At 37.9% G+C, this 18,175-nt stretch overlaps 1 protein-coding gene across 1 annotated transcript in view; it reads left to right on the forward strand.

The window, feature by feature from the left end:
* Positions 1 to 4,204: 4,204 nt before the first annotated feature.
* Positions 4,205 to 18,175, forward strand: part of esama (endothelial cell adhesion molecule a) — a 134,187-nt gene continuing 120,216 nt past the window's right edge. The window contains exon 1 of the mRNA XM_057821429.1: positions 4,205 to 4,659. Coding sequence (XP_057677412.1) covers positions 4,593 to 4,659 — 67 coding nt within the window. The 5' untranslated portion in view covers positions 4,205 to 4,592. The remainder of the gene's footprint in view (positions 4,660 to 18,175) is intronic.

The following is an 18,175-nucleotide window of genomic DNA, read 5'->3' on the forward strand; positions in this document are numbered from 1 at the left end:
CTCCCACACACTAGATATCATGAAATGGCAAACTAGATGTGCTACGGCCAATGCCATTGGCTACGTGAGCCCAGAGTGATTATGGGACACGTAGTCCATATAGTACATCGATGAATTCTAAACTGTTATGACTGAATGGAAGTTAAGAAGGCCAAATCAATCCATACCAGTGATTATAGATAATGTTGCAAATATTGTTAATTCAGTACGTGACACAGATGGATTCGGACCACAAATAGGATGTCTTGCTCATGTAGTAAACCTAGCTGCTAAGAGAGCTGTAGCAATCAACAGTGTGCCCTGCCTCACTTTACAAACAGTAAAGATTGTTCTCAGCACTTTTATACAAACATTTTTCAGATCAATAAGAAGTAAGCACATAAATATTATGCATTAAAATGCATGTTTATATGGTGGCAATTTTTGCTCGTTAGCAAAAAAAAAAAAAAAAAAAAAAAAAAACGAAACAAAAAATATAATTGTTTCTTTTTTTTTTTTTTTAGCATTAAATGTATTGAATCGGATCGAAAATCGTGTCCCCCGTATCAAAAATCGTACCGAACCGTGACTTAACTGTATCGTTGCATCCCTATGGAAAACCACTGCAGAAGCTATGACGGGAAAAGTTTTCATTTGCCTAAATGCTTAAGTTATTAAGTGCAATTTTATTTTATTTTTTTTAAAACACATTTTATTTATTCTGTGTTTCTGTGCGGTATCAGTAGTGTTGTTTTTTTACTTAAGAGGCATGGTCTATTGTTTTTAGTTGTGATTTCTTAAAAAGTATTTTTGAATTTAAGAGTAAATATTTATTGCGTTTAAATGGGTGTACTTGATCTATTAATATATACTGTATTCTCACTGTGTTATTGTAAATTGGTCCAAAAAAAAAATTGGGGGGCGGGGGGGCGCAATAATATCGCATATCGCAATAATTTATTAGAATAATTATCGCACACTAAAATTTGTTATCGCTACAGGCCTAGCGCCGCCCAATTTTCGCTCAGGAAACTTGAGTATAGATGTGTGTGTTCGAAAGACTTGATTGTATGTTTAATACTTTGATAAGGTGATGAGTGCAATACCGAACCTCACATCGAGATATATCATCCAAACCCTTTTTGTGTTAGATGGTATGTACAGGTAGAATCCGGGTTACGAGGTACCCGATTTACGTGATTTAGACTTTACGTCGGCGGAGTCTCCAGTCTTTTTTTTTCAATAATGTTGACTTTTGTTTTGTGATGCATGCTTTTATTTTATCGCAGGAAGAATAGAGCAAGTAGTACTTTCACACACGAGTAAGTCGAAGTTATGCTTCTGCGTTTTGGTGACGGCGTAGACCATTCGTCGTCAATGAGCATTCGAAGTTCTGCGTCAAGGGAACGTGTTGCTCTGTAGTTCACCGCCAAGCCACTAGAGGGGTGTGGCGTTGTGTTTGTACCATTTTGGGGGACTCTTGTTGAATTCCTTTAGTTTTCTTAGACAACAATGGCAACGGAGATGGAACGCTTGAATGTGGACCTTGAATGTGGAACATTGATCAACAAATGTTGATCATACAAATGTTGAAGCATAGGAGACGCAGAAGACGGTTGCGGAGGTGGTCTGTCCGACTGTTGATGCCGCACAGAGACTGGCAGTCACATTACGAATTCTAGCCTCGGGTGGAAGCAAGCAAGCATCAAACTGGCGTCGAGCACTGTGTCCAGCGGACCAATTATTGTCCATTTGCATCACGCCACCACACGTTCATGTGACGCGTAGTCAGGAATTTTTGGAAGTGCATGTCAGGTCGTAAATCGGGTCTTCACTGACGGCGTAGGTCTGCCGTCACCTATACGCAGAAGCCTAAATCAGCCTTAAGAGCGCATGCACACACAAAGTATTTGCACGCACGAAGAAGAGCGCACGCACACACAAGAAGTCACGAAGCCATGTTAGAGAGAGAGGGGAAAGAAAGCCTGTACACACATTTGTTGCTTGTTGTGAAGCATCCACAGAGGCAACACCTGTATATAACATTTTTTGTACTGTTTATTGTGTGATTTCGATTGTGGTCGAATACTTGGGGCGTGTTGATGTGATTGTTTGTTGAACTGATACATGCTTATCGTTTGTGTGGATTGTTATTGCTGTATTAGCAGCTAGATAAAATTCAAGTTTGGATGGCTGTTATTAAAGATGAAACTGATTTAATTTTAATTTTAGTTTTATTCTGGAAGTGTTGTTTCATTGAGCAGCTGAATAAAGCTATAACTTATTGGCGAGGAAGGTACAATGACGTATATTACATGTTTTTGGATAGTTATTTTGACATTTGGGGGTGTTTAGGGGTATTTAAAGTTTAATTCCAATTTACGTGGAAATTCAGGTCGCCAGCGTAGGAATGGAACTCGTTCGTAACTTGGGGATGACCTGTGTATATACTGTATATATATGGCAACCCTCCATAAAATAAACTGCTGTATTTTAAGCCAAAAGAACTGTTGTGTTTGATAGAAAAATATGTCTATATGCTGCCATAGCAGATTCATGGCCCATTAAGCCCCCAAACTATTTTTAATTTGTCCCTTTTACCCTGGAAACCCCCGTTTACAGACATCACGCAACCGCTTTTGTTTCAACACAGCCATAAAACGAAGGTAATTAATTATATTTATTATTCAAAATGTCTTTCATTTTTAGCTTAGAACCATTAATTGATGTCTAATTTTTCGTTTAAAAAAAAAAAAATCACTCGCATATTTTAAACAAATTACGTCACAATGAAAAAAAAATGTCTAAAAAAAACACGGATATCTACCTCATAACTATCGCTTAATTGTATTTTTTTTGTTACTGCCGCATTTTCTCCGATATGTTAGATGATAAATAATCGATCCAAACAAAGAAAAAAAAAAAAACGTTTATAAGAGTAAATATATGAAAATGAACATCTCGAACACTCCTTGATGTCTGCGATTTCTGCATTGCGACCCTTGTTATATGACAATGTTTCACCCATAAAATCCGCCAAAAATCCGGCTGTGGCCATTCACAGCTGTGTCTCCGTGCTACATGGAGTTTTTGGATCGAAAAGAGGTAAGTACGCGATAATATCTCGTTAAAATCATGGCGTCTTTAATTGTGCTCTCGCGTGCTCTTACCTCCAGTTAGGGTTTTGCTCTTTAAATTTTTTTGTTTTTTAAATGCCCTCCTGTTCAAAATTTTTCTTCCCCAGAAAATTGAGATTTTAAGCTTTCCAATGATGTGTCACACATGCATAAAGAACAATTATGAAATGTCGCCAAATTGGGGGGTCTCAGAGCGGAACTTCAAGTCACCTGAGTGCTTTCCGCCATATATATTCACAATTTGCACTGCTGGTCTACTATATACAACCTGTTTTGCACCTAACATGTAGAAAGGAAAAAACGCCTATGACCATACCTGCTGTTTGTGTTGAATTATCAAATATTCAGTCTCAATTTTTTCTGTTGAAAGTTTATCCAAACAAGTTGAATAAATATTATCAAGCTGCATGTTTGGTTGTCAATGGGACATCAATATGACAAATTTTGATAAAACATTTTTTTTTTTCCTTTTTGGGTCCAAAATGTGGATTACAATTGGTCAGTCAAGAAAACAACAGTTTGGACATGAAGGTTAAGCTGTCCTGAAAAAAGGCAATTGCGAACAATTTTTTCTTTGAAATTTAAAGGCAACATCAAAGGCATTGAAATATAAAGCCAACATCAAAAGAATACAAAATCAGACAAAATAAACCCGGATTTTAAATGGTTAGGTTTAAAAAAAAAAAAAAAAAAAAAAAAAAAAAAAAAGCCATTACTTCATACACCACTGCTTATACCTTTCGTGTAGTGTACAGGCAAACATTTGACAACCAATAGAAAACCATTTGTAGTTACCTTGATTATTTATGCTTGTACCCATTTGTTAGTTTGTCTTGCTCATGTATTTAGCTCATTTCGATGCTACACCTGTGCTTACCTTCCAATATCAAGGTAAGAAAATTAGTGACAAACTACCACAGCTGCTGTCACCTATTTTTTCAGTATAAAAGCTGGCTTCATTTATTGTATGACAGCTATTTTATTTTGAAAAAGCAAGATAGATGAACATTTCTAGCTTGAACACAAGCTCAAACGATCATTGAGCGCCCTCTCTCTCTCTCACTCTCTCTCACCCTTTTCTCCCCCCACAGTAAAGAACACACCAATGACAAGTTGCCGAGGTTCCCGTTCCTACATCTTTGAGTGGGGTTTAGCGCACGAGGACGGACACATTTTAGCCAGTGCCTGGTGGTAAAGGTGCTTATGAACTATTTTCACTTTTCAATTCTCTTCTTCCACCGTTCCTGAAAGTCAGGGACACGAATTCCTGGGCTGAGGTGGCTCAGGTTGCTTCGGTATTTCCTCACCTGAAGTGTCCCTTAACCTTCAGCGGCAGACACCTGTGCTGGCAGACCCGTAGCGGAGCACCTGGAGTGCTGCGCCTGAGGCTAACCAGATTAAAAGAAGAGGAGAGAAAGTGAGACTGCCTGAAGGACTGTGACATAGTCAGAAGTTGAAACTGTGGCTACATGAGACATGGAGGCTGATGGTACTTCGTGGAAACTTACTGTGCTGTCATTGATCTGCTTGTGGGGGATGTCAGGTAAGCAAAATGTTTTTTTTTTTTATTACTATATACAGTGCCAAATATGGTGGTTTCATGTGTTTATTACAGGGGTGTAGGTTTGGCCTCAAAATTGGTAGGGACGATATAACCTGCATGTACACTTTCTGCTGGAGACGGGACATTAATAAAACCAAACAGATTGGGTGAACGAAGGTCTGGGCTATATTTCTTACCAATATGAACCTAATTTTGAAAACTTCCAGAATAAATGTCTGGATTTTATTATCAAATTTAAATTGCAATATTTGAACACAAATTATATTACGTACACAAAACATGTTAATCATCTCAACTATCCAGGAATAAAAAACAAAACAAAACAAACATTCGTCTTAATACCACTTAAATTTGTCTGTCTAAATAAATTGAATATGACAAGGGAATAACACAAATACATACAAATGGAGCCTTCCTTCAGCTAAAACACTACTGTTTTTGTCCACAAGCACAGCCAAACTCAGCAAAAAATGAAAGCTCCTTTGGGCTGCTTTAAGACCACATAAATAAAATAAAAATGAAAACTGGATAGAAGGGGATAAACCTTGGTTCTCTACATTTCATACAGTTTAATTAACATGCACAGTAGAAAACATCCAGGAGGATATTTCTCTCAAAGCAGCTTCCTCCTCGAGGTTGAGAAATTCGCACAGATATGCAAACTCTGATGCAGGTCGCACGTTCAGTAACAAAATCTCCACAACATTGACATTTTTACTTTACTTTCACTGGCTGCTGCTGGCGGAAAATAAATCAACTATCCATCATCTTCGAAGTTGGTGGTGAATGAGTGTGTGTCGGGGTTGGGGGGGGGGGATCAAGTCATTAGCCAATCAAACGTGCGTATGAGGGGAAAAAAATGGAGTGGCACATACAGCAAGTGAAAAGGGGTCAATGTAAGTCTGAACATAATTAAAGTTCTGTAATTCACTTAATAATGGTAGGGTCAAAATCTAGCCTTACAGTATATGGAAACAAGACAATCTAAATTACCTATATAACCGAACTCATTATATAATGCAAATAAGGTTGCTTAAAAATTGGTGGGGACAATTTGAGCATCCTGAAAAGTTGCTAGTGTTACGTCCCTACTGTCCCTATGGAAACCTACGCCCTTGGTTTATTATACACCTATAAATTATGGATGCCATTCAATCATGCATTTCCGTAGTCCATTCATCATATCAGTTCTTTTGTTTTATACACTTGACAATTGGATTAATATCCACATTCTGTTATTAATCATAATCTAAACATTCATGTATTAAAAATGTAAGTTTTTCACAGTGCATGTCAGAGGATGGAGAAAAACACCAGTTTGTATTCCTTAGGATAGGAACCAAAATGTGTTTCACATGATTATGTCTTCCAGGGATGAATAATCCCTTTATAACTTCTGCAACGTTGCCTCATCCGTCACTCTCTCCAGCAACATATTAAAACTCCTACTTTCCCTGATAACTAAGGAGTATTCACAGCCTACTTTTCCCCCATCATTTTTCTGATTTAGAATAATTGGGACGTGGTACAGATGCTCAAACGTTTTTCAAATGTTTTATGGAACGACAAGTCATCTATTATTAATGCTGGTCAAAATTTGGAGAGAGCCATGCGAGGAAATGATCATATACACCATTTGTCTTGATGTTTCATGCTGTGAATTTCCCTGGCTGTAGTAATACAGTATAACTGTAACAAGTGGTATTGAGGTTTTTTTTGTTTTGTTTTTTTAATCCTGAGACACGACAAGGTCATTTCAGAGATCCTGCTGCTTTTTTTAAACAACAACATGAAATGTTGTGTGGTGGCATTTTGTGTCAGCAAAATATTCCACTAAACTACAATTGAAATCATATCTGATCTGACGCTTTTAATAAAAACTTGTCTTACAAAACCACCTAATTCTCATGTGGGATAACTAGGACACTTGTTCTACTTACGTGTGTACTAGTTTCAACTTTCAAGAGACAAATTGGTAACTCTCTTGTTGCTTGTGAGACATAAAAGCCATCTAGCACATTACAATTCTCTTTTGGCTGCGCAAAGGCTTTTTGTCCATCTATCCAATGTTGCCAAAACAATCTCATGAGCTGACATCATCAATCTCAGGCTGGCTTGCCCCTCCCCCGGTGAAGTAAAAGCATATCACCTGAAAATGCTACCTGAAAACTACTCTGATCGTGATGATTCCATTAGATAAATCACCTCTGGGCTATTTGTAGGCGCGTTTTACTCCAGAGTTACCCTGGCCATTTACCAGGAGGTCATGATTTAGTGTTATAACACAACAGGATATTGGAGCCACAGTAGCTGACCTTGACAATCAGTTGTCCTGCAGGTGTGTCCTGAACAGTCAGTGGGCCAGGATCCGAGGAGGAAACTGTAATGAATAGCAGTCTTTGGTAACAGGAAGGCTCAGTGCTCTTTAAGTCCTTGTTGTTGATATGCACATTATAGCAGGAAGTGAGCAAATGTCCTGGAACATACAAGATAAGACCTCAGTCTGTGTATTTTTTCCCCTAAAATCTAAAAATTGTGGGCTATTGACTGATAAGTAGAAAAAGTATTTGCGGTTTATTTGTGACGACATCACAGTTCGTACAAGAATGCTGATAAATTTACCTTTTTCCAAAGGAAATATTGAAATATGTAGTTAAACATTTCGCTTTACATTAGGGATGTACCGAAAGCAAAATTGTTGGCCGAAACCGAAAACCAAATATTTAAAACATCTGGCCGAAAAACCGAAACGTCGAAAAATACACATGCATATAATTCATTTTTAATTTTATTTAAAAAAATATATATATATTTCATTATTTTTCTATTAATGCCCTTTGCTGTGGTATTAGTTCTACAACTTCAGAGGCTCGAGAAATTGAGTTTGAAAGGTGCCGATTCTGAAACCTCACGGACAGGGGCAGATCCACAAGAGGTGTAACAATTACTCAATTTGGATCAGTACTACTAGTATGTCAATTAGTTAAGCACGGTTGATTGTAATTCGATCAAAATGCAAAATGATTATAATTTTAACATTCCTTTTTGTTAAAAAAGTTTTCTTCATTCACATTTTTTAAAATTTTTTAAAAAAAATTAATTAATTTTTTATTTCTTTAGGTAAATTGGAACTGATTGAGTTAAATGTGAGATCTAAACCTTTTGAAATTTCTCACATTTCTGCATAAAATCACCATCAGATGTGATCTGATCTTTGTCAAAATCACACGGATGAAAAAACTGTCTGCTTTAACTAAAACCACCCAAGCATTTATAGGTTTTCATATTTTAAAGAGGATAGTATGCAAACAATGACAGTAGGGGGAAAAATAAGTAAGTGAACCATCATACTCAATATTTTGTGAAGCAGAGCAAATTAGCTCCCGGCCAGAATAAACAGCGACTGGCAGAGGGGTTGTGGAAGTCACGGAAAAAAATTTACCAAAAAGAGGAAGTTGTCGTGCCACACACAAGTATTGTACTAAACCACAGTAAATGCACATTGTTGCATGTTCGCTGGATTACACTCCAAACTACTCGTGCATGGACTGTACTCGATGTGTTGCTGGACATCAATGGAAAGCAACTTCAGTATGAGCCATTAGCAGTTATGAAGCAAATTTATTTTATTTTCCTTCATTTAATCATTTATATAGTTCTTTGTTACCTTAAAATATTTCCAAACCACAGACATGTTGGCGGTGAGCCAGTAGTGTTGTTTCTCACTGTGTTTTGATGACGTCATCACAAGAGGACTACGGTTCCTCACACTTTTTGCTGATAAACTTTCGGTCTTTTAACCAAAAACCGAAAATGCGATTATAGCTATTTTTGGCCGGAAGTTTTCGGCGACGGATTTTCGGTCACATCTCTCAAAAAATACCATTGTTTAAAAAAAAAAAAAAAACACTCATCACTTGAGTATTCTTTCCACTGAGTACTTAAAGTCATGTGAAAAAAATTGGACACCCCATTAAATATTCGGTTCTTTATTAGGAAATGTTCACATATCAATGTCTGATCTTGCTTTTCTTTATCTCTGGAAAAGAAAGCAATTTAATATCAGTTAAGTAACAAAAATTCACATTGTTTTACTCATTAAACCAAATTTATCAACAAAAATGCATATTCTAACTTTTAACTATTCTAAGTTAGTACACCCTACCACCTAATAGCTATTGTTGCCCCCTTTGGCTGAAATAACTACAGTGAGACGCTTTTTGTAGCCATCTACCAGTCTTTGACATCGGTCTGAAGAAAGTTTGCCCCACTCCTTAACTCAGAATGCTCTCAGCTGTGAGATTTTTCAAATAATTCAGTTTTAGATTCATCTGTCCAAAGAACATTATTCCAGAAGTCCTGGTCTTTGTCTACATTCACTCTGGAAAACTTCAGTCTGGCCTTTATGTTCTTCTTGGAGAGCAAAGGTTTCTTCCTTGCACACCTCCCATGAAAGTTAAACTTCTGAAGTCTTTCTGATTGTAGAGGCATGCACTTTCAAATCAACAGTTGCAAGAGCCTGCTGTAGGTCCCTTGATGACATTTTAGGGTTTCTGGAGACTTCTTTTAGCATCTTGAGGTCTGCTCTCGGGGTGAACTTTCTTGGATGGCCAGACCGGGCATGTTGGCAGTTGTTTTGAATGTCCTCCACTTGTAGACTATTTCCCGGACAGTGCAAAGGCCTATTTTACATTCTTTTGAGATCTTTTGAAATCCTTCCCAGACTCAGAAGCGTCTACAATCTTCTTTGTGAAGGCCTCAGACAGCTCCTTTGATCTCTCCATGGCGTTTTCACTCACTTCAGCATAGGAGTGGGAACCTCTTGGTACCTCACAATACGATACGATTTGCGATACAAAGCTCACGATAACGATGATCTGACGATATGGCGATACAACGATTATCGATATGTTGGTCAGGAAATCATTCTAGGATATTCTACAAAAAACTAATTAACGGAAAAACAAGCTTCTAGTATGAATTGGAATTAGTTTATCACTAGTAGACGTCCAATCCATTTAAACTGGGATTGAACATTCGTTCATTCGCTGCCATCCCTCCCACTTCAAACGGATTTGAACGTCTATGGCTATCAGTGGCAGACAATGTCAGGCAATTAGGTAATTTTGGGAAATTTAAGGTCTCACTGGAACAGCGCCAAACGAAAGTTCCAGCATCATCACCTTGTCTAATTCAGACTCTTGACTCTTGACACCTTGTCCAATGCAGATTCTTGACAAGGGGATGATGCTGGCTACTTTACTTAAATGGCTACTTTGGATACTTGGTATGGTATGGTAACTTTTGGATACTTTGTAGCCCAAAAGGTTATTGATATGCTTCTGCCAATAATTGAGATATTGTTTAAAAAAGGTGTCAATGTTTAAAAAAAAAACAATAAAACCAAAAAAAAACAAAACCAAAAAAAAAAAAGGTACCATTAAGTTGTTATCAAAATCTTCCACCATAATACAACCCCTAGAAAAAAGTATGCAATCAGCAGTCTCGGACGAGCACTCACTCCAGACATTTTATCATGTGGTCAGTAAATGTTCATTTTAAAGAGCAAGTGCAGGGAAATATTTATGGAATCACTCCATTCTGAGGAAAAAAATATGGAATCATGAGAAACAAACAAAATTTCTTCTTCAGGCAATCATCTTTGTAAATCTCACTGGAACGGCACCACACATAAGTTCCAGCATCATCACCTTGTCTAATGCAGATTCTTGACTCTTGACACCTTGTCCAGTGCAGATTCTTAACAAGGGGATGATGCTGGAACTTACTTAACTTAGGGGGTGGCATGGCTCAGCGGTAGAGTTGTTGTCCACCAACCCATAGGTTGTGGGTTCCATTCTCTGCCCTGATGAACTCGCCTAAGTATCCTTGAGCAAGATACTGAACCCCACATTGCTCCTGGTGCTGTGTCACCAGTAGGTAGATGGCAATGTAGTGTAAAGCGCTTTGAGCACCTTGAAAGGTGGAAAAGCGCTATACAAGTATAACACCATTTACCATGTGTGGTGCCGTTCCAGTGAGATTTACAAAGATGATTGCCTGAAGAAGACATTTTGTTTGTTTCTCATGATTCCATATTTTTTTTCCTTCTTTTCCTTCTTCTTCCTTCTTTTAGTGTTTCTGAATGCTAAAGAGTTGCACTTTTGAACTAATTTATTATTTTTTTCAAGCTTTCTATCCGAGTTTGTTCTACATGATAAAATGCCTGAGTGAGTGCTCGTCCGAGACTGGTGATTACATACTTTTTTCTAGGGGTTGTATTATGGTGGAAGATTTTGATAACAACTTGATGGTACCTTTTTTTTTTTTTTTTTTTTTTTTTTTTTTTTAAAAAACATTGACACCTTTTTAAAACAATATCACGATTCTTGGCAGGAGCATATCGATAACCTTTTGGGATACAAAGTATCACGATATATCACCATTTCGATATTTTGTCACACCCCTACTTCAACAGTCAGTCACTGTTGATAGTTTTCTGCGTTGAGGAGTGGGGCAAACTTTCTTCAGACCAATGTCAAAGACTGGTAGATGGCTACAAAAAGTGTCCCACTGAAGTTATTTCAGCCAAAGGGGGCAACACTAGCTATAAGGTGTGCTAACTTTTTCGTTAGAATATGCATTTTTGTTGACAAATTTGGTTTAATGAGTAAAACAATGTGAATTTTTGTTGTTTACCTGCTATTAAATCACTTTCTTTTCCAGAGATAGAGGAAAACAAGATCAGACATTGATATGTCAACATTTCTTAATAAAGAACTGAATATTTATTGGGGTGTCCTAATTTTTTCACATGACTGTATTTACTTGTACTTGAGAATTTTTTTTTTTTTTTTTTAATTAACACTTTTACTTGAGTCATAGTATATGAAGTACAGCTAGTCTTAATGAATTGCGTAAACATTTTGCCTGCTATAGTTAGCTGGGATAGGTTTTGCGACCCTTGTGGCAAGGATGAATGAATGCTCTTTACAGAACAATTTAAATCTTGACAAACCCCAAAATTAGCATGAAAATCCTGAACCCTGTTGATTCCTGACCCAAACATGTAAAATATGACCCTTTAGTTCTTGATTAACTATTGTATGATTATGGTTCTATTCTGGACACACCATCTGGCAGAAGGACATCTTCATTTGTGTTCCAGGTTGGTCGCACAATGGACTTTACTTATTTAACAAGGTCAATCCACACAAGCTTCAAAGGCTCTACTGGGATAAGGAGGGCAAAGCTACGTTTCTACTGCAGATTTTCTGTGGCAACCCTCAGTGATTCAGTAGTGAGAGTGAGGGGGTTGTGAGTTATTTTTAGATTTGTGTATTATTCTAAACACACTTGTAGGACACTGATCCCTTACCCATTATAACTTAAAACGCCTACTTGTCATGCGTTCATATTCTGTGGCAAGTTGTAAACATCTGGTTTCCTGTTTCTCTCGCTGTTGTTTCCCTGACAACAATAAATCACTGAATATATTTAATGTCCCTCAAAGCTACCATAGGAAAGGTCATTGAATTATACAGCTTGTCCAACTTAGGGCCTTATCGCTAATTGCCTATTTCTAAGAATAATACGAAATGGATGTGTAGCGAAGGCCCTTTTGGCTTTGAACTTGGATTATTTCGGTTTGAAGTCTCCAGTCCTGATGCAGCTGGTGCAATTTTGATTTGAGCGAGGATTGGGGGATTTATTGTTACATACGTAATGACACGGAAATACAACAGTGCGCCTTTTCCCTCCCTGCGGGGCAGTTTACTGTTCAAAAATGAACTCACGTGCCAGTGTCTTTTGTAATCCTTTGTATTTATACTCATCAGCACTGTGCATAAGGCCGAGGAGAACAAGAACCTGCAGGGAGATTAGTGCAGGTTCACCTTCAGTCACATTCTTCACCAGTTCAAACTATTTCCAAATCTTTTTTCTATTGCTTTTTGTTGCAATTATCTCGAGTTCAAACACCTTCCTTTAATTATGTCACCATAATTAAGGTCCAATTTACAGATTAATGATGCAATTATAATATATAGGTGGCATGACAGTTTAAGAAGAATCCTCTTAAATAGGATTTTCCTTTTTTAACGTTATAAAGAGCATTTTCAGATCACCTGTTTAAGGTTATACAGCTACACTATTTAAATCAATGATAAAAAGTTCTGGAAGTAATTAATACTTATAACTGTTCATATACAACTAAACTATTTCTATATAGAACTCTATACAATTTTGACACATGACAGATGTTGCCTGGTGTGTATCATGTGTCAGTCATTTGTAAATGTTTAGAAAACAAGATTATTTTTGACGAATTATGGCAGTGACAGGAAAGCTACACTTGTCGTTATTTTTGATAAATTAGGCCAGTGACAGGAAAGTTACACTGACAAGTGTACTGTGAGTTCTGCACCTATACCACCAGTATGATGTGCGCAGTATGTGTGGGTGGGGGGCGGGCATTGTTGATGATTGTCCCTTTTGCTGTGACATCTCATCTCCATCCATGGAGCCAGAAGGAAAAAGCCCTCTCGTCAGAGGTCATGAGAAAGTTACGACTTGACTTTCCCATTACTGGGCTCTGGTCTAGGCAGTTTCTTAAAGACACACACACTTCCTATCTTCTTTTTATTGAAGCACTCGTGCTATAGCTACAAGTGTTTGCAGTTATTATGTTTCCTGAAAATTGTTTTAGTAATCATAATTAAGTTCATCAGGATTTTATCTCAAACCAACTGCATCTTATGCATCTCGTGTATCTTATGATACACATACAGTGGTATGAAAAAGTATCTGAACCTTTTGGAAATTCTCACATTTCTGCATCAAATGTCCATCAAATGTGATCTGATCTTTGTCAAAATCAGATAGATGTAAAAACAGTGTCTGCTTTAACGAAAACCACCCAAACATTTATAGGTTTTTATATTTTAATGAGGATAGCATGCAAACAATGACAGAAGGGGGAAAAATAGGTAAGTCTGCCTAAGGACCCTTAAAGAGCAATTGAAACCAATTTTTACCAAACAATTTAAGTCAGGTGTGTGCAGAGGTTGCGCTAGACTTTTTCGTTGTCTGTCATTTTGACTGACAGGGTCATAAAAATCCGGTCATAATCTATTTTTACCCGTCACTTAAATTTTTAAAATGATAATAATGACATATTGAATAGTATTTAGTTTTCAATCATTTTTAATTAATATTCTGTCCGAACAAGCTTAACAGAGAATCCACACCGTGCCATCACACATCAAGCAGATGAATATGTAACTTTTTCTCCGCAGTGACAAAAACAGCTGACTGTGGCCCCAGTAGGTAGGCTACATATGGAACAATGAAATTAACAGTTCACCTGCTGTGGCCTGAACGTAGTCTCACACTTTCCTCCTGGTGCGCATGGACTTGAATTACGTGCCGAATAAGTGCTTTGCAGTGAAGGATCAAGCCGCATTATCATATCAATGTTGCATTTCAATCAGAAACTACAAAATCCAATTTCTGGAGAAATTACGTAGGAAGCTTTGCTGTGCTTGTCGGAATTTCAAGTACACGCACTTGTAGTACAAGCTACGGCTGCAATTAATAATTATTTTATAATCAATTACTCGAGCCAACAGAAATCCAACCTACAATCAGATTAAAAACATGCACACCTTCCCAATGTGGGCCAGGTCTCAGGAGGGAGGCAGAAGCCCTAACATATGAAATTTCAAGAGAGAAAATAGGGCCTCAGCTATCGATTATTTTAGTAATCGATTAATCTATCAAGTAGTCAGTTAGAATAATTGAGTAATCCGATTAAGGACATTTAATGCGTGGCAGAATACATTTTTAGGAGATGTAAAACAAAGGCTTGCTGAGATTGCACTTTTAAAAGAGCATTAAATGCAATCCAAAATAAAATTCACGAGTATTTCTTCAAACTATGCAGAATTTTGCTTTCATTTCAAAATAAAACACTTGAGTTTACCCTCAAACGGCTGAAAAAAAAAAAAAAACAATAGGATCTAAAGCCTGAGTTATACTCCTGCGTTGCGGTGTCGGCGACGTGACTACGGCGTCAATGAGCATTCGATAGTTCTGCGGTGAGGGAACGCGTTGCTCTGTAATTCACCGCCAAGCCACTAGAGATGTGTAGCATTGTGTTTCTACGGTTTTGGGGCACGCTTGTCGACTTCCTCTAGTTTAACAGAGAAAAAAATAAACAATGCAAAATGGAATGCTTGAATGTGGATCTTCAGCTCATCAACATTGAATAAATGTTGATCAAACAAATGTTGAGGCGCAGGCGACGCAGAAGACGGTTTCGAGGCGGTCTGTCCAACTTTTGATGAGAGTTCTAGCCTCGGGTGGAAATCAGCAAGCTGTGGCGGCTAGCTTCAAACTGGCGTCGAGCACTGCGTTCAGCGTTTTGTCTGAGGTCTGCAAAGCCCTCTAGCCCGATTTGTTTGCTGTGTCCTACAACCAGCCAGTGGGAAGCCATAGCAGATTTTTGGCGGCTATGGAACTTCCCAAACTGCGTTGGAAGCCTTGATGTTAACGTTATCATAAAAGCACCGAGGCACTCTCAATCAGTGATGATGTATCGAGTGTGAACTGTGTGTTGTTGAAAATGAAACATCAAAACAACTCTTTGACACCAAACCTGTGCTTTACTCTTCTTATACTTGAAGTGTGACAGATAAATAAGTCAGACTCACAGCAAACATATGTACACACAATAAATGATGAATTACAGCAACCAAAAATACGACAAAGTGATAAAAAGCTGGCAGTTTTTGGCCGACTTGGTCATCGCTTCGTGTGGCCATTCGTTTTCGAACACACACATACTTGTCTCGGTGGTCCTTCCATTTTTTTATTCAATTGTTGGTTGACCTCCATCCCTGAATTTTCAGCAATCTCCTCCCACAAATTGCTTGCCATTTGGCAATTTTCATAATGTCTTGAGACATTGTAGAAGTTGTCGTACTTGCTCTTCGTTGAAACTCTCGTCGACTTGGTCCATTTTTGCGGGTGGCAAAATCATGTTTGACAATGGCGGTGATTTCGCACAGAACCGGAAATAACAGTCTGAGCGGACCAATCACAGTCCATTTCCGCCATGTCATATGCGTCGACGTGACGTGAAGTCACAAAATTTTGGAAGTGCACATCAGGCTGTGGCGGAGGGTCGTAAATCGGGTCTTCCTTGACCGCACAGGTCTGACGTGGAAGCATACCTCGGCTTTAAGTACAACAAAAGAACTGCGGCAGCTATTGATTATTTTAGTAGTCGATTAATCGATAAACGATTAGTTCGAATAATCGAGTAATCGGATAAGGACATGAAAAATTAAATTACCTGAGCTGAGCCTCAAACGGTATTAAAAAAAAAAAAAAAAAAATGATGATCTATGTACAGCAAAAGAACAATTGGCTAACTTACATCGCAAAAGTCCGCTAGTTTAAATGCTATAAAATGCTAACTTTTTTACAATGCTCTTAACATATGATTCAGACACATATCCCCATAGAAATAGGGTAAATATACCTATAAACTAAATTACGAATGCATTAAAAAAAACATTAGCTCAAACTAAATTTTGCTTATGTTGGTCTTAACAGGGAGCACCTGGATTCAGTCATGTGAATTGAAGCAGACTAGAAGGCAGTGTATCCACCCAAATCAATAAAACTAAATGCAAACACTTTCAAAATAAACCATTGCAACGTCACTTTAATTAAACGAATACTCGAAGCAGCAAAATTTAATTCGAATATTTTTTCTAATCGAATACTCGAGTTAATCGATTAATCGTTGCAGCACTAAAAAGAACCATTGGATAACTTGAATAGCAAAAGTCCATCTAAAATGCTATAAAATGCAACTTTTTTTTTTTTTTTTTTACAATGCTCTCTACAAGTCGTTCGAACACATATTCCCACAACAACAGCTAAATATACCTACAAACTAAATTACGAATACATAAAAAACATTATTTCAAACAAAAACGTACCTTTAGTTAGTCTTAACAGGGAGTAGCGGGATTCAGCCATTTTAAATGAGTTATGTCATATTCTCTGTTGCCACTCGAGGGCAGTGTATCCACCCAAATCAATACAACTAAATGCAAACGCTTTCGAAAAACAAACAATTACGACGCCACTCTAACTAAACGAATCCTCGAAGCAGAAAAAATTCTTAGAGTTTTTTTAAATCGAATTACTCGAGTTAATCGATTAATCGTTGCAGCACTAAAAGAAACAATCTGCATACTGTATGTGCAAGTGGCAAGTAAATCTCAAGTCATGATCTTCAAGTGCCTTCATTCATTCATCTTCTGTCTCGCTTATCCAAGCAAACTATGGCTAGAAGGCAGGGTACACCCTGAACCGGTCACCAGCCAATCGCAGTTTCCCAAAGTTACTGTGGGGAAAAAAATCATGCAAGTCATGTCAGATCACTTCGAACTTATTTAAGTAAAGTCAAGTCATTTCTTGTTTCAAGCTGTTTCAGCTCCATCTGTGAAGTCGTAAGTAGTCAGACAATCCTCCTCATTCACAAAATATTTTGGATTTACAATCAAATGTTTGTTCACTGATCTTAACACAAAAAGAGTAATCCATACGGATCATGGATAAAGGATCATCCCCGCCAAAGAAGCTCGTGCAGTTAAATGCATGTGCTAAAACTTGCATTTGACTAGCTGGCAGGCGTCAAGGTCAAGTCTTAATGTAATTTCTAACTGTACCCCTTCTTCTCTGTCTTATTGCTCCAATTGTTAGATCAATTTACCTAAGTGTCGGATATTGTTTGATGTCGTAGCTCACAGTTAGAACACAGCATCAAATGAGTGCCTGATGACCGTTGGATTGGCAGCTATGTGATTTATGTGCTTTTTTTTTTTGTTTTTTTGGTGACTTTCTGGTTCCATGTGTCACCACCCGCTGTATCCGTTTTGTAATTTATCTGCATTCTTTGTTGGTTCTCTTCTTTGGTGCGGTTCTTAGTTAATCTGCTAGACAACTGTCGCCCAGTCCCTGCATATTTTTGTCACTCAGTCCCATCACAGCTGTAATCCTCTCACTCCCTCTTGTTCGCCTCTCTGTCTCGCTTGCTCTCACTCTCTGGGCTCTATTTAGGTATGCATCCAGCACGGATTTAGACTTGTTGCGCTCTAAGGTGTGTTATAGCAGGTGTTGGTAAATTAGAGGACACAAACAGACAGGACATTTGAAAGAGAGTGTTTAGCACTGCTTTGAGCATGATCCATTTTTGGTCCATTCACAGCCAATGAGCAGTAACATTTGCATTCCCTTTAAATGTGGTTCACTGCTCATCCATACACTTCATAATGATATTGACGGGTCAGATTCGACCTTTACTGCACCACGCCTTCAAGTAGGGGGCCGTCCTACACTCCACTTCGTCGGTCGCAGTTGTTCTCAAACACATGCAGTGGTCCAACGCCGGATTTAGGTTGATAAAGTACGAAAGCTG

This window comes from Corythoichthys intestinalis, chromosome 18 (genome assembly GCF_030265065.1).
Source record: "Corythoichthys intestinalis isolate RoL2023-P3 chromosome 18, ASM3026506v1, whole genome shotgun sequence".
Taxonomy (NCBI): domain Eukaryota; kingdom Metazoa; phylum Chordata; class Actinopteri; order Syngnathiformes; family Syngnathidae; genus Corythoichthys; species Corythoichthys intestinalis.